A 23,867-nucleotide genomic window follows, 5' to 3' on the forward strand; every position below is an offset into this window, starting at 1 on the left:
GACCATCTAAGATAGGTGCTTTGAATGCTGATGGTTTCTCAGAGCCTTGAAACAACCCAAACCAGGCTGATAAATGGAAACAAAAGCAGAATCTTGAAAGGAAACTTATCTCCAAAATGCTTGACAAGGCCCAGAGAGAGGGTGTGTGAAACAGCACTTTGGGAACTCCCACAGGGAACAGAATATAAAGGTTTAATCTGAGGCCGGGCTACAGGGGTTAATGCTCTTTTCACTGGTTTTGTTTTTGAGGGTCAGTGTGGTCAAGGTAAGCAAGTGTAGAGCAGACACTCAAGCTGCAATGAGCCTTAATCTTCGTTTGCCATCCTGGCTGAGTGAGAAACCCTTCCTCTGTTGCCATGTAAAACAGGGATATTGTGCAGTGAGTTCCTTAGTATACCAGTAGCTTCAAATGGCCTGCACCCCCTAGACAATGGGAAGGAATAATGACTGTAAAGGCATTAGTAAATGTTGGAAGGCACTTATGCAAACTTTTTGCTTGCCTTAGAGTGGTTTATGAGTGTGTGAGGGCCCTGTGGCGTGTCAGACCTCAGGCAGTGGTATCTCCAAGCTGAAGCAGCAGTTGTAAGCACGCCCTAATTGTTTTTCCAGAATTACCCACGGATCAAACCCTGAAAAGCTGCACCGTCCAACACGCCTTCAGCCTTTCGTGAGATCTAATCCATGACTTCTTTCTGCCCTAAATTGCTGTAGGTGTGATAGTTGCAACTTCCTTGGGCAAGGTCGGAGGTGTAGGACAACTGGAGGGTTGCCCAAGCAGATTTGGAGAGAGGTGAGGGTTGGCATGCCGTCACTTGCTGCTGGAGCTGCGTGCAGGCTTCGCTTATTGAGCTGAGAATAGTCTCATGTTGGGGTCTGGACACCTCTTGGAATTGAGTGCTTTCAGATGGAAGAGGACATCACCTTGGTGCTGTGTTGCCTGCTTGCTGCAAGCTCCAGTGCTTTGCTGGTGTTAATGGAAGCACTGAGCTCAAGCAAGCGTGAGGCATTGCGTATCCCTAAGTCAGAACCTTAGACTATCCCTTCACTTCTTTCCCTTTTCCATCTGCACGTCCTTTTCCTCTGACTTTGGCCTCTGGCAAAGCAAGCCTTTGGACTGGATTTTTCCTTTCTAATAGTCTCAGTGAAACAAACAATATCCCTGTTACCTCTGTCATGCTCTGATTGTCAGAGAGCGTGTTGAAACAAACACTCACGTAGTAAATAATTACTAGTCCCTGGTGCCTGAGAGAGCATTTAAAGCCGAGGCTTGGTCCTGCACGGTTGTGTGCACCTGAGTCATTCTGGGATGGGGAGGGTGAGAATTGGACCCTCTGACCTCTGACTGATTTTGGTTGCCATTACTTTGCTGCTCCCTCTCTCAACTCGGTGGGGTTTGGTTTGCTTTGGCTGCAATTAGGATAACGAGAGGTTAAACCGTAGTGTAGGAGTTTCCACTTGTGCTTTGAGTCATAATTAAGGCTCATCAGGGAGAGAGGCATCTTCTGCGTTATATGGAAAGGCATTGAAAAGCCCCGGCATCAGAGCGTGGTTGATAGCATTGCATAGAGCAGGGGGTGTTGTGTGAGGGCAGCATTTGAAAAGGGATCTTAAATTGTTGGTCAAAGTCAATCAAGGAATGTGCATCCAGCTGATTAACAGTGAGCAGTAACCGATTTATCTCAGCCCGGCATGCCAAGTGCTGGGAACTGATTAAGCAAAGACCCGAGCTGTGGAGTTGTCAGGGCCACGGTCTTTAATGTGTTTGAAATACTTTGTAGGACAGCCATCCTCCTACTGCTTTTAGTCTCTTTATCTAATTTTCAGCTTCTCCACTCCGTGTAAACGTGATAAATAAACTTTGTAATCACATAACTGAGCTACTTCTGATGCCTGCCCGCAGACGTCTTGTTCTCGAGGCTAGATCATACAGAAGTGTAAATCAACACTCTGCTCAATAAAGGGCTCCTTAAAAAATGGCTTTTGGTCTTTTATTGTACAGCTGACTTGGTTGCTTAAGTCTTTTTATCAATGCTAACGTGATAAGCTTCATTTTTACAGCTCCTAGGAAAGGAGCATCTTGATCGTTGCATTCTCCAAGTACCGTACTGCAGGAGCTTCCCCAAAGAACACTTGAGGTTTAATAGGTGTCGTATAAAATGCTGAATTAACCCAGGCACTCTTCACAGTGAACTCCAAGGTTAGAAATAATGCTGACCTTGTCCTGCGGCTCAGGAGGAAGGAGCAGGAATGCGGGGATGAGGATAAATCACTGAGTGAAAGCAAAAGCAAAGGGAGAACCCTGCCATTGCTTAGTGCCAAAAATCCATGTGTGAGTAAAGCTGGTGTTTGGGAATATCAGTGTGATGAGCTGGTTTTTAGCACCGTTGGGCTGAGGTGAGTCCTCTTTATGGAAGGAGGAGTGGGAGGTTGGAGCAAAGTCTGTGCAGGGTGTCAGTCAGAGCAAACTTGTTGCATGTGGCATTTCTAAACTTATTATTTATTTCTGTTGTTAATGACCAGGAATCGAGTTAAAAAGAAACCCCCTCACCTTCTTAGGCCTCATTTCCTGTGCTGATGGTGAACTTTGTCAGACAAACCCCGACAAATTGTTTTCTCTGATAACCAGTTAACGCCGAGAAAGCAGATAGGCAGAAACTCTTATCATCTTGACAAGCAACGGGGCTTCTTTTTCTTTTTCCCCTGCTAAAACTCAAACCAGAAGCTGTTGAGTTTACACCTTGCAATAATAATCCCAGCTTTTATCTGATCCGAGGGGGATTTTATCACTTTCGAATGGCTCTTTGGCAGGGAGCCAGCCCTGCTGTCATTTTTTATTAACTTTCCTTTTTTTCTCCCCCTGTAGCCAGTCTGCTCTTTTTCTCCTTTGTAATACTGTTAAAGGAATATGTATCCCATTCCGAGGGATATTGGGAAACGGTGTTTTAAAGTTCAGTGTCTCGGCCCATTAGAAGGGTCTATAAAACAATTGCAGCGGCAGCGAATGTGCAGTAACTAATCAAAACCACCGAAGCTAACCACAGCGGTGCTTCATCCCCTTTCAATCATGGAAAGCTCTTCTTTGCTGTGCCTTATCTACTGTCTTGTCAGGAAGGAGCTAATTAGATGCTTCTAAAAAGTAAATATTGCCAGTTCATTGGGTGAGTGGAGGCGAGACAACGCTCACGCATCGGCAAACTGATGCAGAAAACAAGGCAAAGTTATGAAAAGCCTATAGCAAGCTATTTGAATTTTAAAGGAGCTTGTTCCCTGTGTAGGTGGTAGAACAGCTTTTCCTTATGGTGGCTGTGCCTTCTCTTGGCAGTGCCTGGAGGAGTCCATGACCTGATCCGTGTTATTCCCCAGCTTTGATTGTAAGCTTGGGGCTTGGTCGCGAGCAGTTGAGTCACAAAACATTCAACTATTGTCACTAGTGTTTTAAGGCAATGCATTCGATTTCTCGTGCAGAATGTTGGGTCTGAGCGCTTGGTTGGTTGAGCTGTGGTGAGTGGTGATGGTGGAGTCGCTGCTGCAGAGCTCGCAGGATGGATCGGAGAGTGTTAAGGACTTGTGTTTAGGACTCTTGTACGATGAGCTTGAAGGGAAAAACCTCAAAGCCACGTCCTGCGAGGCTGAGGACTTGGTGGTGTGGCCTGCAGGTAACACAAAAGAAGTGGGCAGCTGGGCTGAGAAAGCCTGCAATGAATGCAGCAGAGTTTATTTTCCCCTGTTCCTTTGATTCTCTTTTTCTTGAAAAATGACAGCAAAAGAGATTGATTATTCTGTTTGCATTCAGCCAACAAAACCTTCTCAGCTGTTGAGATGAAGCTCTCCTAGACTGCCTGATAGCCAACCCTGGTCCAGTTACAACAGCAAACACAGCTCACTGACCTAAACCTGAACCTGGAGGTGGAAAAACCACCTTTGCTTCTTACAACCAGCCTGTGATTTGTGCTGTGTCAGTGCAGTGTAGGGGTTGTTCCTGCCCTGCAAGGAGACTACTGTGCTAATCATGTGGGTGAAGCAAGTGGCTGTGCTTGGAGAGAGCTTCAGCTACGTGAAGCAAACGCTCTGTGTGTTATTGCTGAGCGTAACGTTCGCTGCCAACAGACGCTCCGTTTCTTACCTCTGTGGTTTTCTTTTGGTCGTCGCATTAAGCAGAGAGTCAAGAGATTGATAGTGATGGATAATGGAGGCAATTTTACAGAATAATACAAAAATGCACTTGCTTTCATGTAAACCACAACCAAGAGGTAAGGGGATTTTTTTGTATGTTTCATTTTTCTTGGTCTCTCGAGGGCTTTTCGCCTCCCCTGTAGCCCCAGGTCCACTCCGTTGGCAGAGGGCACGCCGGAGTGTCGCCTGCGCTTTGATGTGGTTTCTAAAGTGTGCCTCTTCACTGGGCTCCCCACAGATGCCTTTATGTGAAACAGAACTTTAGAAATCCAAATGTGCCTGCTCTGCAGGTCGTTTTTCATCCTTTACTCACAACGTCAAATATATTGCAGAGTTGTTCTGCTGCACCCCCAGCCCGGGAAGGTGAGGGTAACGAGATGGGGGTAGGAGCGGCGAATTCCTTGACGGTTAAGCCCAAATTTCTCCTTAGTTGCTTCCTCTGGGCCTCTTCCCAGCTCTCTCTTTCTCTCCAGGTGAAACTGAAACCTCGGTGACTTCACCCAAGCCTGCCGAAGTTAAAGAAAATTTGATATTTCTCACTTACAGGTCACTTCAGTCCAGATTGTTTCCTGCCCAGCAGTGGGGGTGGGGGAAGTGCCCTCCTGTTAATGGAAAAGCAATTACTGCTTTTTTTTTCTTGCATGTACATTGTGTTGTTCCAGAGTAACACTTTGGTTATGGGCTCTGCACTGGCTCCTCGGGCTCCCCGACGGCTGCTGATGAGCTGCGCCCATCGTGCAGGATGGGGCTTACATGCTGCTGTGAGCAATGGTGTGCTGGAAGGGGATAAACATCCACTGGGTTACTTTGGGGAAGTAGAAATCTCTGGAAAAATCTCTGGAAATTAGGAATTTGAGCTTGGGGCAGTGATTCTAAAAGGCACACGTTGCTCTGGGTGGGCTGCAAAGCTTTTGTACCATTGGGAGCATCTCTTTGGCTGCTTTTCTGGAGTAGTGTAGGGGAAAGGGAGCTGGGGGTGCTGGTGGGCAGCAGGATGAGCATGAGCCAGCAACGTGCCCTCGTGGCCAAGAGGCCAGTGGCATCCTGAGGTGAATGAGAAGGGCTGTGGGCAGTAGGTCAGAGAGGTTCTGCTCCCCCTCTGCTCTGCCCTCATAAGTCCTCATCTGGAATATTGTGTCCAGTCCTGGGCCCCTCAGTTGCAGAAGGACAGGGAGCTGCTGGACAGAGTTCAGTGCAGGGCACAGAGATGCTGGAGTGGAGCATCTGGCTTGTGATGAAAGGCTGAGGGAGCTGGGGCTCTGCAGCTTGGAGAATAGACTGAGGGGTGACCTCATGCATGTTACAAATGCATCAAGGGTGGATGTGAGGAGGCTGGAGCCAGGCTGTGCTCAGTGATGGACAATGATAGGACAAGGGGCAACAGGGACAAGCTGCAACAGAAGAGGTTGCAAAGCAACACAAGGACAAAGTTGTTCCCTGTTGAGGTGAGGGAGCACTGGCAGGGGCTGCCCAGATGGGCTGTGGAGTCTCCTTCTCTGGAGACATTCCAACCCAGCTGGATGAGTCCCTGTGTGCCCTGCTCTAGGTGGTGCTGCTCTGGCAGGGGGGTTGCACTGGATGAGCTTTCCAGCTCCCTTCCAACCCTTGAGATGCTGTGATTCTGTGATCTCTGGAAGGTGGGACATAAGGATTTTATTTTTCCTTTTTATCATTTTCCCAGTAGGTTCCTGGACTTTAATTCAAGTCAAAATTCTTCTCTTGACAAACTTCAGTTTGTTTCTTTTAAAAGCATGCAAAATGCAAAGCATGGGTTGGAATGTCTCCAGAGAAGGAGCCTCCACAGCCCATCTGGGCAGCCCCTGCCAGTGCTCCCTCACCTCAACAGGGAACAACTTTGTCCTTGTGTTTCTTTGGAACCTCTTGTGTTCCAGCTTGTCCCTGTTGCCCCTTGTCCTGTCACTGGTGATGGGTTTTTCCCAATATCAATATTTATTGGATCTTGTCAATATTTGGTTTGTATCTTACCAATATCATCATCTGGTCGGTACTACCATGCCCCTCTTGTGAGCATAGCCAAAGCCAAAGCAAGACATCAATACCTCTGAGCTGGAAAAGAGATGGAAGACCAAGATAATGTGTCTTCTGAGAACATATCCACAAAGTCCTCTGGTGAGACTAATTCCCTGTTCAGCCTAAAATGCTGAATGTTACATGTTTAGGGCTTTGTCAGGGAAGTTCAGAGCTAGAGGCAGCGTCCTTCAGCTTGTTAGCCCAGATTTTTCCTCTCCCGTGACCGCTTGTTCTGCTGTGATCTTGCTACGCCCTGTTTAATGGTCCGTTTCAAGCGTGGCCTTTTAGCCAAAACTTTGCCTTTTCCCATTCTTTGATTTCTTCCCTTTCTAGAGCAAAAAAAAAAAGATTACATAAATATGCGAGGTTTTAATGAGGACGCTGGGCTTGCTTTTGGTGTGATTTACAGTGGATTCAGGGCTACAACTTCATTACGCTTCAGCCGAATAACTTATGTCATGAATGGGTGTATCTGAGAGTGCAATCGAGCCTCGGATCTCTTTGTTGTGTGGGCTTCAGAAGGACCAAAAGCTCACTCCCCTTTTTGAAGTCCTGTTCTCTTTATATGATGTTGCAATGTCTTTCTATAGCGTCGTGCCTCTGAAGCTTGAGATTTCTAATGCAAAAAATACCACTTTTCCCCCTCCCCAATGGCTTCAAGTATTGATGTTACCGGCACAATTTGTCTTCAGCAGTGTTCACAGGGACTTTTTTTTCCCCGTGGCTTTGTTGCAAAAATCCCTGTTGCTGAGACCCATCCCTTAAGAGATCTTTTTAATAAGCTTGGTCGGCAGTCCCTTTGGCTCTGCTGTTGCTTCTCTGGTAAGAGCACTTGTAGTAAACATCAAGGATGCTACTGCTTTCTAACCACTAGAGGTCAAGATTGTGCTGTGGCATAGCACAGGGCTGCTCCTGTGTGGGGCTGAGCGCCAGTTCCTGGTGCAGCCACGTCCAGTGTCAGCTGTCTACTCATAATTTAATTATCAGTTGCCATGTTCATTAATTAAGACGAAGACGACTGTATGCGCCAGACAGAGCCCGCTGGATTTTGCAAGGGGTGGGATATTTGTGCTGTGCTTGGCTTTTAATAGTCTTCAAATCTAGAGACACTACACAAGGGATCAGTCTCTGGTGGAGTCTTTCTGCCCAAGGAGAGGTTCAAAAGGGAGTTGAACCAAGAGTGGCTGTCAAAACTTGCTCATAAATGATTTTTCCTGTCATATTAATACTTCTAAGCATTTAAAAGGAAATGATTTGGAAGGTTTGCACTCTGGGTAGAGCTTTTTCTGCAGTTCAGGTAGCAAAACCAATTAAGGGGCTTTCTTTTTTTAATAGGTTCCACTTGTTCTAATTCTGTATTGTTTTCCCAGCATGGTTAGTTTCACTCACAACCATACCTACAATATAGCTTCTTGTATTCCGTTTTCCTTCTAAAGCCAGGCCAGGGGATGGTCCCCCTTTCACCACCTTGTTTGTCTCCTGCTGTGGTGGAGCAATCAAATACATGGGTGCAGGTTTGATTGGGGCTGTACAGGTAACTGCTAGAATTAGAGTTTATATTAATAGTTGAAATAGATCTGAAACTCGTTTCAGAAAGACATCTGACTGATTTCCTTACACCCCTTTTCCTACATATGAAAAAAGTAGAGAAAAATATGAATGGGCTCCTAGAAATCTGTGTCTGTATTTCCATATAAATGTCAAGTTTTCAGACTCTTCAATTTCTAGTTACACCAGAGCATAAGCTCATGTGTGCAGAACCACTGAGTCTGTTGGGTTGACCTGTTTCCCTTTGTTTTGGCCATGATTTGGCACTTCAGTGTCTTTGTACCACTCACCCTCTGTGCCCTTCCCCTTCAGTTTGAAGTTCTTGGTCAAGAACTTGGTCGACCCTTGAACAACTGGGGCTAAACCATTGCTCCTGTCAAATATTGTGCCCAGTAACAACGAGGAAACCAAGTGTGTCTTTGCAGCAGAGCACGTGCTTTGGCCTCTGCTGTAAAGAAAGCCCAAAGCCCCAGGAACAGGTATTGCCAGTGGTTGAAGGGAGCTGCACCGAGCCCACGTATTCTGCTCCCTGAATCGTGGTGCTTTTTTTTGTTCAATACCTTTTTACAGCTCATTCTGTACATCAGTAACATACAATTAAGCTCTCCTGGGGTACCACAAAAATGCTTTCAGGAACCTCTGGGGTCCAGATGTGGAATGTTTTGTGCTGACACGGGTTGAAAAGAGGAACAAATCCAACGGTTAAGTACGTCCTTTAATTTAGCCTGTGACAGTCACCACATGGCCTGTGGGCTAATATTTCTGCATCTGTGCTGTAAATAGATCAATATGGCAGCGTGATGGGTTTAGCATTTTGATCTGTGAAGAGCCAGAGAGTTGTTTGTATCGTTGCATAATCCCTGGAATCGTTTTGAAATGAATCTTCTGTTTCTTTGGGTTAGCAAAAACACAACATTTCTGTCTTCCGTTCAGCATGTGCTTTGTTTTGTCTCATTTGTGGCGTTTCAGGACTGACTGCGTCTTTTGGCTGGGGAAAAATCCCACCAAAGATAAATAGAACAAATCTGAGGATGCTATTGTAAAAGGTGAAATCTGCTTTTTCCCTCCCCTCTCTCCTAGGCACAGCAGCAGAGAAACCTGGACAGTATTGTGTCACAGCATCCCAGGATAAGTGGGGGGAAGAAGTCCAAGAAAGAAGTCTGCGCAAGCTCAGATCTGGAGGTAAAAAACACTAGCCCCATGTCTGAGCAAGATTCGGGTATCCTGGATGTTGAAGATGAGGATGAGGATGAAGAGGTAACTGTATAACATCAAATCCTGGAGACTGGACAATTTGGGGGTGATGTGTAGCATCTCAAACAGCGTTTGCACCTCGCTCAGTCTTTCATGTTGCCGTGCAGTGTGTCATAAAAGTGCAGAATAGGCTGTAGGACACAGAGTGTGTTTCATTCTTGGGCTGTTTTGCATCATTGTCCCTGTTCTGCTTAGCAAGCTCAGCAGAGGGGTCAAATATTCCTAGAATCACAGAATGGTAGGGGTTGGAAGGGACCCTTAGAGATCACCCAGCCCAACCCCCCTGCAGAAGCTTGTCTGAGAATTGAACAGACCATGGTTCTATCCCCTCAGTTCTAAGGTGTTGCACTTGTGTCTACTTGGGAAGGCAGTTTGGTATCTAAGCTCCATATAAAAAAGAGAGATTGCTGCATAGCACAGAAGATACTTGGCCTTTCCTGCAAGATGTGTGTCTTGGTGACAGACACACGCTTTCTGTTGGGAAGGATTGGACATGTTCCTATGCAACCTGATCTAGGTGACCCTGCTTCTGCAAGAGGGTTGGACTGGATGATCTCTAAAGGTCCCTTCCAACCCCTGTGATTCTGTGATTGTGTGGGGACAGCATTTTTTTTAAGGCAATTTTAATTCCTTTGCTTGCTCCCTTCTTTCTGTCTCCTTTTCAGCTGCTGCTTCTTCAGGCTTGGCAATCTGTTGTGTTTTGTTAATCCCAAAGCATAACCTCACTGATTGTGTTGGCTCCCCTTCCCTCCCTGTACTAGAGTATAGTGCATGCACTGGTACAGCTTGGATTTGTGGTGCTTAAAAGGTGAGAGAACCCTGTCCCTGTGCCTTTTAGGAAAGGCAGCTTGGAGATACCTGCTAGGAGTGTAAGTCAAGAGGTGTTGAGCTGTTTGATATATTCTTCATTTCTTGTGATGCAGTCCTGCACTGGACCTTTTGGCAAGTTTTATCTGCCACATGATGCTTTTTTCTCTTGTTGCTGAAGCCTCTCAAGTAAAGAGAATGGATTTTCCAGCCTATAACCTGTAACTAAATTGGGTAGCATTTGTTGCCTTGAACTTAACAGTCTATGACCAGCCAGAGTAGTGGGTTAAGAAGAGGTTTCTGAAGATTAAAAGTGTGGGATGCTCAAGTGATTCTGTGCTCATATTCTACCTTTTCCCCTCTCTCTCTTTCTCTCTTCTTCATCTCTGCTGCACTTCCAAAACAGACTGAGGAGATCACTGCTTACTTCACAGGGACTGTTTGACCCAGAGCCCTCGTGCTGCACTGAAAGCATCTGGGTGGGCTGTTTACTCCTGCATCAAAATGGAAATAGAGCACAAATTAAACAAAGGAAAAATGAGTGGGGGGAGATTTTTTTTAAAACAAACCTTGATTTGAGTAGGTCTGTTTTGGCATGTCCCTGTTAAAAACAATCTGGTCCTTTAGTAGTTCTTGTTCCATCTGTGGCCAGTAGATCGAGGAAGATGATTCTGCCCCCAGCTCCTCTCTCATGAGACATCCCCTAAGTGCTGCCTCCAGCTCTGGGGCACCAACATCAGAAGGAGATGGAGTGAGTCCGGAGGAGACCAGGGAGATGGTCAGAGGGCTGGAGCCCCTCTGCTGTGGAGACAGGCTGAGAGAGCTGGGGGTGTTCAGCCTGGAGAAGGCTCTGGGGAGACCTTACAGCAGCCTCCAGGCCCTAAAGGGGCTGATAAGAAAGCTGAGGAGGGACTTTGTACAAGGAGTGACAGGACAAGGGGTGATGGCTTCAGACTGAAAGAGGAGATGGAGATGTCAGGCAGGAGTTGTTCCCTGTGAGGGTGCTGAGGCCCTGGCACAGGCTGCCCAGAGAGGCTGTGGCTGTCCCAGCCCTGGCAGTGCCCAAGGGCAGGTTGGATGGGGCTGGGAGCAGCCTGGGCTGGTGCAAGGTGTCTCTGCCCATGGCAGGGGGTCGGACTAGATGACCTTTAAGGTCCCTTCCAATCCAAACCGTTCTTTGGTTCTGTGGTGCTGTCGAAATGCCTCAGTTGCTGTGGATCTGGTCCGTGCAAAGCCAGGCAGCAGCACGACCCGTGGTGCTTGTGAGGTGTGCTGAGCCAGCGGGCGTTGCACACGGGGAACGCGACTCGCAATCAGAACGGCAAGGTGCGAGGGAAGGTCTGAGGGAAGCGCCGAGGAGGGGGAATCCGAAGACAGGCGTTCGCGGCGCGGGGCCGGGAGATGCCGGCGCTGCTTTGAGGAGCTCGGGGATGCTCTCGGCGGGAATCGCCCCGCGGGGCCGCGCCGCTGTCCGTGGTGATGAACCGCAGGCGCGGGGGCGGCTCGAGGGTCCCTGCTCGCCCACCCACCCACCCGCTCACAGCCCCCTGCTTTCCCACCCACCCTCCCGCAACCCCCTGCTCGCCCACCCACCCACAGCCCCTTGCTCTCCCACCCGCTTACAGCCCCCTGCTCACCCACCCACCCACTCACAGCCCTCTCCTCGCTCGCCCACCCACTCACAGCCCCCTACTTGCCCACCCACCCACCCACTCACAGTCCCCTGCTCACCCACCCACCCGCTCACAGCCCCCTGCTCGCCCACCCACCCTCCCGCAACCCCTTGCTTGCCCACCTGCCCTCCTGCAGCCCTCTGCTCACCCATACATCCACCCTCCTGCAGCCCCCTGCTCACCCACACATCCACCCTCCTGCAGCCCCCTGCTCACCCACACATCCACCCTCCTGCAGCTCCCTGCTTGCCCACTGTCCCACAGCCCTCTGCTCGCCCACCCACCCGACCACTCTCTTGCAGCCCTCTGCTCACCCACACATCCACCCTCCTGCAGCCCTCTGCTCACCCACACATCCACCCTCCTGCAGCCCTCTGCTCACCCACACATCCACCCTCCTGCAGCCCCCTGCTCACCCACACATCCACCCTCCTGCAGCTCCCTGCTTGCCCACTGTCCCACAGCCCTCTGCTCGCCCACCCACCCGACCACTCTCTTGCAGCCCTCTGCTCACCCACACATCCACCCTCCTGCAGCCCTCTGCTCACCCACACATCCACCCTCCTGCAGCCCTCTGCTTGCCCACACATCCACCCTCCTGCAGCCCTCTGCTCACCCACACATCCACCCTCCTGCAGCCCTCTGCTCACCCACACATCCACCCTCCTGCAGCCCTCTGCTCACCCACACATCCACCCTCCTGCAGCCCTCTGCTTGCCCACACATCCACCCTCCTGCAGCTCCCTGCTTGCCCACACATCCACCCTCCTGCAGCTCCCTGCTTGCCCACTGTCCCACAGCCCTCTGCTCGCCCACCCATCTGCCCACTCTCTTGCAGCCCTCTGCTCACCCACACATCCACCCTCCTGCAGCCCCCTGCTTGCCCACACATCCACCCTCCTGCAGCCCCCTTCTCACCCACACAGCCTCCCTCCTGCATCCCCCTGCTTGCCCACCCACCCTGGGATGGGCTGTTCACCTCAGCCTGTTCACCCAGCGACCTCCAGCCCCCTGCTCTCCCTCCTGCAGCCCCTTGCTCTCCCACCCACTCACAGCCCCCTGCTCGCCCACCTTCCTGCAGCCCCCTGTTCGCCCATGTGCCCACAGCCCTCTGCTCTGCCCCCTGCAGCCCCCTACTTGCCCACCCTGGCTCAGCCCTCTGCTTGCCTGTCCACACCCCCCTGCCGTGGCCTCTTTGCTGCCTTCTCTTGCTCTTGTCTTAGGGGAAGGGCAAGGAGAAGGGTTTGGTTCCTGATGAGCTTGACTCTTCCTCGTGTTCCTGCCTCCTGGTGGGTCTTTTCCTTTTTGGAAGGGAAATGGTTTATTTATTAGTACAAATAGAAATAGATCTCTTGTCTGGAAATAGAGCCATTAAATCTGAAAGAATGACATGTGGTTGAAGGCCACATCTGAAGACTGTGGATGTTGTCAATTTAGACTTTAGTAAAGGCTTTGACACTGTTTCCCACAACCTCCTTCTGGAGAAACTGGATGCTCAGGGCTTGGACAGGCACAGTCCTTGATGGGTAAAAGCCTGTCTGGATGGCCAGGGCCATGGGTTAATGGTGGCCGTGGCAGTGCTGAGGGAACTTGATGAGTTCAAATGTCCTTTCTAACCTCAAGGATTCTGTGATTCTGTTCTGTGTGTGTGGTGGGTTGAACCTGGCCAGTGGCCAAGCACTCACTCCCTGCTCCTCAGAAGAAATGGGCAGACAATTTGAAGAGTAAAAGGGAGAAAACTCATGGGTCAAGGTAAAGACAATTTAATAAGGGGGGGAAAAAAACCCCCACCAAGTGATGCAACAACCCACCACTTCCCAGCAGCAGAGCAGTGCCCAGCCAGTGTCTGAGCAATGGCTGCTTTTGAACAAATCTTCCCTCTTTAGCCCAGTTTCATTGCTGAGCATCATGTTACATGGTATGGAATGTCTCTTTGGTCAGTTTAGGTCCATCCTCTCACACCATTCCAGCCTACTTGCAGGGAGAGGTGTGTACAGAGTGAGAAGCAGAGAAAGTCTCGATGCTGTATAAGCACTGTTTAACAACAGCTAAAACTCAGCACTGATTTGCTCACACGTGTAACCCACAGCACCATATGGGCTCCAGTGAAGAAAGTGAACATCATCACAGCCAAAACCAGTGCAGTTTGTAAAGTGTTGATGGGATATTCATTGGTAAAGGCTCTCTAAACTTAGAGGCCAGCTGCAGAATTGGTTGTCATCCTTGGTGGAGTCATTATTAACTTTTCATCTTCCAGTGTGACTCTTTCTCCTTCTGATTGTCTTGTTTGTGCAGTGATGAGGGAGAGTCAGAATACTGTTAATTTCAATTCTGAGTCTCCAAAGTTAATCCTCGTTACTTAAAACTGTTAGTATTCAGTTTCCTGAGTGCTAGTGAGCTGCATCTTGTTTTCTGCACAACCCTTGTGTTCTGGAACAATGGAGAAGACTTTCTGGGCTTAGAGGGAAAGTACTGCAATGAGTGGGCATGTGTTCTTTACTGTGCTCTGCCCCCACTAAGGTTGCTGAGGCTTACACTTCTCAAACAAATATAGAACACTGCTAAGAAAACCTGGAGAAAGAAAAGAAAGCCCCTTGTTAGAATAAAGTCAATAGACAAGGAAAGAAATGATCTTGAAGGGTTCAAAGGCTGCACTAGTAGCTCTTGCTCTTGGTCACAGCCAACAAAACCAGTAACCACAGGTTTCTATGTGGAAGACAGCTAGTGAAGACTGGTTGAATATGGAGAGGGAAGAATGATGGGTGCCTTGTACCCACTTCCACTCAGAATCTAAGACAGGATCGTCCTAAATGGTTCTGATTAAGTTTAGGTGGGACAATTCCTGACCCTGGTGCATAGGCTGGACCTGCTTTAGCACAGCGGTTGGACTGGATGATCTCTAGGGGTTCCTTCCAACCCCTACCATTCTGTGGCTCTGTGAAATTGACAGGAACAGCTTTGAAAGGAATGAAAGAGTGTCAGAGTTTTGCTTATACAGTTGCATATATTCTGGTATAGATCATTCTTCCCCTTGGAGTAGCGTAAGAGCTCTGCCAGCTGCATTTAAGAGGATAAATCCAAGTTGTGGTTCTCTGCTCCATTAGTGTTCCCTACTCTGGAGACATTATGGTCCAGACTTGGTCCCACTTCAGTGTAAATGCCTCCCTGAAGTGGAAGCTCCTGCCATGCAGCTCCCTCACTCTGGTTAAAGCGAGCTGGGGAAGGCTCAACTGCAGTTTTTATGAACCTCAAGTCGCAGAATGGGAACTTGCATTTCACAGTGAGGAGCTCCACAGTGTCCTCAGTTTGTGCCAGCTGTTCCCTTTGTAGTAAAAAGCATCCAGAAAACTACAAAGCTCACCCAGATTCTTCTCATTTTCAGTGGCTTTTCTTTTGCCATCTTGCTGGATACAGCAGCACAAACTCGCCTGTGTCGAGCCTCGTTTCTTCTAATCCCCAAGACGGACTGGTCAGGTATCTGTGAAGTGGCTGGGTCCAACTGGACTCCCTGGTGCCCCTTTGTAGGAGAAGAGGAAATTTTAAGGAAGGACATCTCACTTCAGAATAACAGCCACTCAACTGCCTTTGAAGAACAATCAAATCAACAAATCCCAGACAGTTTTCTGTTTGGAGAAGGAGTTTGGCGCTCAAGACATCAGGAGGTGTGAGGTGTAGCCAAAATCCATCATGCCTCTGGCGTTCTTTCAGGTTGACCTGGCTGGAGGCATAAGTTGTAATTCTTTAAGTGAGTGTAATAGCTATCTTACACAGATTTGGGAGCTAGAGCAGGGAACCCAGAGGGCTGTCTTGTCTTTCCCTGATGAATGGCTTTGTTAGGTGCCATCAGCTTCCACCTTCTGTTTGCTTCTACTAGTAATTATGCAAAAAACATCTTGGAGACTGAGAGAAACCTCTTTATTTCCAGACAAAGCTGTCTGCCTGTTGTCTATAACGTGAGCCAGGGTGAGATCAGTGAGTCTGCAGGACCATCTGGCCATTTCCAATATCACACCATCCTCTTGGCTATGCAAATGCATTCAGGTTTTTTCTGCTAAGTTTAAACTGTGGGACATGCTGGGACAATCAAAGGACACCAAGACCACACAAGAGGTAGCAAACCTACTGAACAGTTTGTTCCATACCTCCTTTCAGTGTGGGGCTCTTGGTTGGTGCCCAAAGAGATTTGTTGAATCACAGAATGGTTTAGGTTGGAAGAGAACTTGAAAGGTCATCTAGTCCAGCACCCTGCCATAAGCAGGGCCATCTTCAACAAGATCAGGTTGTCCCATCCAACTTGAGCTTGAATGTCTTCAGGGATGAGACATCTCCCATCAATCTGGGCAACATGTGCCACTGTTTCACCACCCTCATCATAAAGAATGTGTTCCTTGTGTCTGCTCTGAATCTCTCCTCTTTCAGTTTAAAACTGTTACTCCTTGTTCTACCACTGCAGCTTCTACTAGGAAGTCTGTCCCCATCTTTCTTAAAGACCTTTTTAAAGTACTGAAGGGCTACAAGAAGGTTTCCCCAGAGCCTTCTCTTCTCCAGACTGAACACCCCCAGCTCTCTCAGCCTGTCTCCACACAGAGGGGCTCCAGCCCTCGGATCATTTTGGTGTCCCTCCTCTGGACCCACTCCAACAGTTCTATGTCTATGTTGTACTGAGGACTCCAGAGCTGAATGTAGTGCAGATCCAACGCTACATTGAGCAGTAGAGTTTTACTCTGTAAGCTGCACAGATGCTTTCTGCCATATGTCCCTCGTGTGAAGAGATCCAGCCTGCTAAATGTGCTCTCTGTTGGACTTGAGCCTTTTGGGGTGCAGTGTTGTGTGTGCTCATGTTCCCCTGCTCCAACTCTTAGAATCGTAGAATTGTTTAATTGGAAAAGATCTTTAAGATCATCATCAAGGCCAAACCTTCACCTCACAGTCCCCAGCCCAGCACTGAGCCCATGGCCCTCAGCACCTTAACTCCATGGCTTTGGGGTCCCTCCAGAGCTGGACACTCCCCCAGCTCCCTGGGCAGCCTGGCACAGGGGCTCACACCCCTCTCAGGGAAACAGTTCTGCCTCAGCTCCAGCCTCAACCTCCCCTGGGGCAGCTTGAGTCTGTTTTCTCTTTACTAGAGAAATGAGACTGACCCCCAGCTCCCTGCAGCCTCCTGTGAGGGAGTGTCAGAGAGGGCTCCTGTCTCCCCTCAGGCTCCTCTTCTCCAGGCTCAACATCCCCATTCCCTCAGCCCCTGCCCAGCACCCTTGTGCTCCAGCCCCTTCCCCAGCTCTGTGCCCAACTCTGGCCACGCTGCAGCCCCTCAGTGTCCCTGTGACAGTGAGTGAGGGGCCCAGCACTGACACAGCCCTGGAGCTGCAGCCTCCTCATCCACATAGGTCAGTCAATGAGATGTGAGATGCTTCATAAAACACCTCTCTTGGACTCCTGGTGTTTAAGCCTGGAGGTTTTTGTTTCCTCACTGAAAGAGAAGCGAGTGTATCTTTGTTTGTGTTGTGTCTTTACATGAAAAAGTAAGGAGGATTAGAGATTCAATCCCTTGTGTCACAAATGATCTGAAGCTCCAGAGCATCCCTTAACTCCGGGCCAGCCACAGCTACAGTTCAACACTGACATTGAAAATGTGACATCCATGGGTTAAATTTGCTACAATTAGTGTTTAACCCGACTGAAAATGTTCTTTCAGGAAGAGAGGGTCTGGCTGTTGACAGAGACTGACAGGTCTGCCTCTGCTCCCAGCACCAGGAACGTGCCGGGTGCAGGATTTGGGAAAGAATCTTGTGAAGCTGATGTTTTGTGGACTGGGAAAATTTTGGACAAGATGAATCAATTCTTTGTCCTGCAAAGTGAAAGGAAAGGAGAAAAAAAGGAAGAGAAAGATTAGGCTGAAGGAGAGATGTCAGGGGAGTAATCAGTCCTGTCGCTCAGGCAGCTCTTAGTTCTCATTTCATCATCAGGTTTCAGAAATCAAAGACTTATGTTTTTGAACACTGGTAGCACAGCCTTGGCAAGGAAAATTGAGTCACTGCTACAGGGGATGTGCTAAGCCTGGATTTTTTGGATATATCTAATTATCTGAATATTAGACAAGTATCTAAACATGTGAATATTAGATATGTTTAAATTCTGCCACGTGTTCATCAACCCACAGAGATGATGGAATACATTCTGTGTATTCAGAGGCTGTATTGGTCTGTCTGGAGAGATTTCAGATGGTATGGTTGTTATTTCTTCTCTGGAAGGGCTAGGACTGTCTGTGGGAAAAGGTGGTCTGTTCTTTTCCTTGAAATATATTGTAGGTTTATCCCCTGCATAGAATCCCAGAGTGGTTGGAAGGGACCTTTAGAGCTCATCCAGTCCAGCCCCCCTGCAGAAGCAGCTCCCACCTAGATCAGGTCACACAGGGACATGTCCAGGCTGCTCTTGAAAACCTCCAAGGAAAGAGACTCCACAGCCTCCCTGGGTAAATCCTAGACAAGCCACTTTTGTTTTGCTTGCCTTTCTGTTTGCAAAATGCTTCCTTGTGGCCCAGGATTCTCTTTTCCGTGCCTGGTAGCGTTCTACCTAGATTAGCAACGTTAAAGCTGTTGATGTCTCGTAGACATCAACTCTACAGAACAGTCCAGCAGAGTTTTGTTTCTGGTGAGAGCGTGTGTGGGCTTAAAAGTTTTCACAGAAGATCAGAGCCTGTGAAAACGTTGCAGTCTGCTTTGAAAGGATCCCTCTGGGGGAGTGTGCTTCGGGTTTTTTTTCTGGCAATATCCCGATTTCACAAATCTTTATCAGAAAATATTTCTCCGTGGACCACGTTCAACTAGTGCCCCAAATCCAAGAGGAGCAAAACCGTTTGATTCTGAGTTCCAGCTCGTAAGGAAAACATCTCCTGCTTTGATGGTGTTGTGAAGGGATGACAGATTTCTCCTCCCTTAGAGAAAAACACGGGGTGGACTTGGGTCCATCCAGCCCGACTTCCCCACGCTCAACAGAGGATGGCTGGGTGGAGCAAGCAGTGATACCTCCCTGTCTGCTTTAGTGATGTGCAGCAGTTTGGCAATCAGAGATTTCTGAGCCAAAAGTGTTTCACTGATTTACCAACTGGAGACTGATTGCACTTAATGCTGGGGGAATAGAGCGAGGCCTAATCTCTGTCCCAGGGAGCTCACAGAGGAGCTGAAATCTGGATTTGGGAGCTATTTAAGGAGCTTTAGAAGGCTTGGGAGACTGAAAGTGGAAAATCAATGACCAGGAATGCATGATAAGTGAATGTTAACACAATAAAAGTGCAGCCTAGTGTTTGCAGTTGTCAAATGTGGCGTTATAAAAGTTAAAAGCAAGAGATGTCAGTGAGGCTGGTGAGCTGTGTGTTGCAGGTTCTTGCCCTCAGTTCAGCTGTAGCCCTTCTGCTGGGGCGTGTTGAAGAGCTGAGTTCAGCGTAGAAAGGGTCACACAGGTGATCCACAGCCCCATCTCTCACCTGGAGAACTTCCTCCTACTGGTGAGCTGACCTTGCCCATCCGTAAGAGCTGCTCAAATGGCACATGGTACATGGTGCAAGGTGGGGAGTGAGGTGGATGAGCAAGCTCATGCCACACCCCAGTAATATTCTTCATGGCCTTGTTCCCAGTGAGCTGACTGCTTCCCCTCTCTGCACCACCTGCTTGGCTCTGTCATGTTTCTGGGGTCTGGGAGCGATGCTGCTGGTGTGGAATGGGGTGTTCCTGCACTGTGTGTTACTGCTCTGCCTCTGCAGCTTCTTCCACTGCTTCAGCTCTAACCAATAACGTCCATATCCCCAAGGACTGACTTTGCATGGAGGAGATTCTTCTAACAGCTCCAGTTCCATGTTACCCAAGAAGCTACTTAACAAGCCTCCTTGCTTTCCCTGTCCATCCCAGAACTTTGACACTCTCCTGCATGAAGCCAGTGCTTTAGATGGGGAGGACCACTCACCTCAGGTGCTTTGAGCAGCGTTGCTTGAGGCTTGCATCCCCTCACCCAGCTAGAAACTTCTCTCCTCTTCATCCTACCTCCTTTTTAGCAGAAATGCCTCTTAAGCATAATTAAAAATATATAAAATAAACATGTTTCCCAGGCCTGTCCATTGGGCCCTTTCATCTTTCTCCCCTTTTTTTTCCACCACATGTCAACAGAACACTCCCCTCCTTGCTGGATTTTGGGGGAGAAGGATGGTTGCCATAGCTTTATGCCTTGGCCAACAAGCTAAATACTGTGTTGGCATGAACATATCCAAAGGACACAAGCTTCTTGTATGCAAATTTCTTCTCTGATCTTTCCTCTCGCCCACCCTTCAAAAATACTCTTCCTTGTCCCTGTGTGAGACTCACTGTGCTGTTGAAAGGTGGTGGAGTCTGTGTGGTGTGTGTTTTTTAAGGGAATGAAAACAAAAAGTGAAGTAGAATTTGTGCTTTAAAAGAAATCAAACCAGGAATCTGGAGAATAAGTTGGGTTTGGGTTTTTTTTTCTTTGTCCCTAGTTGCACCAGGAACATAATGGCTTGTGCCAGGATGCTTGAACTGTGGTCAACATTAAATCCCCGCTGAGCTTGCTAACAGAGGGCCAAATGCTGCAATGGGGTTTCCTGGGGGAGTGCAAATGCACCAAGAGCAATATTCAATGAAATTGTCCTTCTCTGAGAATCTTTAAAAGCTTCAATCTAATAGATACAGGTAGATAGCAGTAATCAATGTGTGATGTACCTGGAATCTTGGTGTCACTCTGTTGAAGCTCATGTGTTGGAGTTGCACTTACCTGTGTGTGTTCTGCACATTTCACACCCATCTCCTTCTGTTTTCTAGGTGCCTGGGGCCCAGGACCTGGTGGATTTCTCACCTGTGTACCGTTGCCTGCACATATACTCTGTCCTGGTAAGTTATTGCACCTTGAATGATGTGTTGGGCCCCTCACTCACTGCCACAGGGACACTGAGGGGCTGCAGCGTGGCCAGAGCCGGGCACAGAGCTGGGGAAGGGGCTGGAGCACAAGGGGCTGAGGAGGGGCTGAGGGAATAGGGGTGTGAGCCTGGAGAAGAGGAGCCTGAGGGGACACAGGAGCACTCTGACACTCTCTCACAGGAGGCTGTGGCTGGAGGGAAATCAGCCTCTGCTCCTGAGCTGCAAGTGACAGGACAAGAGGAAACGGCCTCAAGTTGCACCAGGGGAGGTTTAGATTGGAGATTGGGAACAATTTCTTCCCCCAGGGTCTGTCCAGCCCTGTCCCAGGCTGCCCAAGGAAAAGGGGGAGTCCCCATCCCTGGAGGGATCCCAAAGCCATGGAGCTGTGTCTGAGGGCCATGGGTCAGTGGTGGCCGTGGCAGTGCTGTGGAATGGCTGGACTTGATGAGCTCAAAGGGCTTTTCCAACCTCAACCATTCTGTGGTTCTGTAACTCTGTGCAGCCCATGGGACTGGTGCTGGCCCTGGACTGTGGTTTTAAGAAAGATGATGGAGTGCTACTCCTTCCATTGATGCTGCTGCCAGGAGGTGGTTGCAAAACCTTCATTAACGTTCACCTAGCTAGGAAATGCATTACCTGAAGTAGAAAATAGACCAGTGATGGATGTATTTGGGTAAAAACCTCAAAGTTACTTCATGCAGGCCACAAAAATATAAAGGGATATTTTCTCCAATTATTGCAAATCCTGAGTTTGTAACATTCATTTTCCTTGGGATTCTTCTTTGACCACAGTAGCTTCATTATTCAGTGCAAATGGAGGAGTTGCAGGGAGGAAATTAGTCTTGAATGTATTGTTTATTGCACTTAGGAGAACTTTACTGCTCTTCAGACAGTTTGACAGGAGCAGATTTGCTGCTTCCCACTAAATCTACCATTTGACTGTTTCAGTCTCAGCTTCCTGATGGGCTTTGCACTCACTGAAAAATACAGCCAAACTGAATCTGGTTTGTGTGCTCTGCTGAGGAAAGGGACCTGGGAGCGCTGGTGGGCAGCAAATTAAATGTGAGCAGCATCGTGCCCTTGTGGGCAAGAAGCCAATGGCAGCCTGGGGGCATTGAGCAGAGTGTGGGCAGCAGGGCCAGGGAGGTTGTGCTGCCCCTCTGCTCTGCCAGAGCTGCTGAGGCCTCATCTGGAGTCCTGTGTCCAGTTCTGGGCTCCCCAGCTCCAGAGGGACAGGGAAGTGCTGGAGAGAGGCCAGTGCAGGGACACCAAGATGCTGAGGGGACTGGAGCATCTTCCTGCTGAGGAAAGGCTGTGGGACCTGGGGCTGTTTTGTCTGGAGAAGAGGAGACTGAGCTCAGGGGCAGCTCAGCAATGCTGCTCAGTCCCTGCAGGGTGGGTGTCAGGAGACTGGGGCCAGGGTTTGGTGTGTGGGGGCCAGTGGCAGGCCAAGGGGCAGCGGGCACAGGCTGGCACACAGGCAGTGCCCCTGGCCCAGGAGGAGCAAGTGCTTTGGTGCTGAGGGGAGGGAGCCCTGGCCCAGGCTGCCCAGGGAGGGTGTGGAGGCTCCTTCTCAGGAGCTTCCCAAACCTACCTGGACACGTTCCTGTGCCCCCTGAGTGATGGGAACCTGCTTTAGCAGGGGTTTGGGCTGGATGAGCTCTACAGGACCCTGCCCACCTCTACCATTCTGATTCTCTGGTGTTTGGTTACTGGGTAAAGAGTTACTTTGAACCATGTTATATTCTTGAGACCTTGTCAAGTGAGCTCCCATCTCTGTGGATGGAGGCTGCTCACTGAGCTCTGTTTTCTCCTTGGCCTTATGAGCACGTAAGGCATTGACTTTTTAACTTATTTATTTATAATGAGGGCAGATAAGATGCCTTTTGTATCTTCCCCTTCAGCTCCAGCAGTGCACGAGAGCCTTGCATCTGCAGACCCGAGGAACTTGTGTTGTGTGCATCCATTCTTTAACATCCTTTGCAGAGAGGGAGCTTTCAGAGGGCTCTTCTCCTGCGGTTGAGCAATCTGAATCCCAGGCAGCAGATGAAAGGAGCACTCTGTTCACAGCTTTCCTCCCTTTCTGCAGCAGAGCCAGACCTGAGAGCGAGCTGTTTTTAAGGCCCTTCCAAAGGCAGTTTCTCCAGCAATACACACCAATGAATCTGCTAAAGGAAAAGAATTGTCATAAAAAACATTTATGTAAAAGAAATCTCTTTCTGTGCCCTCATCTGTTAATAATTATGTCATTTGGCTACACTGCCGTGATGTTTTATTGGAATGAAAAAGTTAACCTAACCCAAAATGTGTTACTCTGTTTATCTTGGATAAAAAATACCCTCCCCCTCCTCAAAGGCAGCGTTGGGAGCCCAGTGCAGGGAGTGTGCTAATTCGAGATTACAACTGGTCTGAAATGCTTTTGTGCGTTTCCAAGTGTCACTTTGATTCGGAGAAACCTCCGTGAGAAACATGTAAAATGGGAGCAGCGTTAGGAATCCTGTTTGTGTAGCTTACCTGCATTTGTTTGACGCCAGGGCCTCGTGTATTTGTACATAAAGCTGCTCTGAAAAGGATGGAGAGCTTTTGCTGGTGGATGTAAGAGCTTTGCACATTTGTAAAGGTCTCGTTGCTACCCTCCAGCTTTGTTGTTGCCGCTGTAATCTGAAAGAGCAGTGAGTCCTCTGAGGTGTGTTGATGAAATGCTGTTGCTAGCAGGCAGGTTTCATGGCTGGTGCTCTGTGGTGGATCTGGATCTTGTTTCTGCTGGAGGTGGCAATAGTGGACTTGGTGATGGGTGAGGTTAAATCTGGTGCAGGGGATTCATGGCAGTGCATTAACGTCCTGAGCCGAGATCATTCAGTCCTTCTTCAGTCCATTCAGTCCTTTGGTAGCTAGCAACAGGACAAGGGGTGATGGCATGAAGCTGGAACACAAAAGGTTCCATTTAAACATAAGAAAAGACTATTTTGCTGTGAGAGTGAGGGAGCCCTGGCCCAGGCTGCCCAGGGAGGGTGTGGAGCTCCTTCCTTGGAGGTCTTCAAGACCCACTTGAACACGTTCCTGTGTGACCTGATCTAGGTGACCCTGCTTCTGCAGGGGGGTTGAACTGGATGATCTCTAAAGGTCCCTTCCAACCCCATCACTCTGTGATTCTACGACTCTCATCCTACTCCTTCTCTGTTTCATTCAAAAGCCTCAATAATGAGGAAAAATGTACAGCAGAGCTCTAAAGAAGGTGTGTTGGTGAGACAGGAACGTGAGAAAAAGGTAACCATCCCTAGCAAAGCCTCCTGAAGAGAAAAATTGCCCTTCTCCTGACCCAAGATTGAATCCTGCCCTGGCTTTCTAGGCCCAACTCGGGTTGAACAATGACAGAGAATGCGGCACCGAGGGAAACGGCCACATCAGTGTCAGACGGAAGGATCATAATGTAATAGTTACCCCAAAAAATCCCAATATT

General features: G+C 48.8%; 1 protein-coding gene across 2 annotated transcripts in view; it reads left to right on the plus strand.

Moving 5' to 3' along the window:
* EXOC6B (exocyst complex component 6B) overlaps positions 1-23,867 on the plus strand; it is a 333,967-nt gene that overhangs the window by 149,245 nt on the left and 160,855 nt on the right. The window contains exons 7-8 of one of the 2 annotated variants that reach the window (XM_061993512.1): positions 8,833-9,009; positions 20,312-20,380. In XM_061993512.1, the coding sequence (XP_061849496.1) occupies positions 8,833-9,009; positions 20,312-20,380 (246 nt within the window). The remainder of the gene's footprint in view (positions 1-8,832; positions 9,010-20,311; positions 20,381-23,867) is intronic. The other variant, XM_061993513.1, reaches the window with a different exon arrangement.

Source organism: Colius striatus, chromosome 3 (assembly GCF_028858725.1).
Source record: "Colius striatus isolate bColStr4 chromosome 3, bColStr4.1.hap1, whole genome shotgun sequence".
NCBI classification, from domain to species: domain Eukaryota; kingdom Metazoa; phylum Chordata; class Aves; order Coliiformes; family Coliidae; genus Colius; species Colius striatus.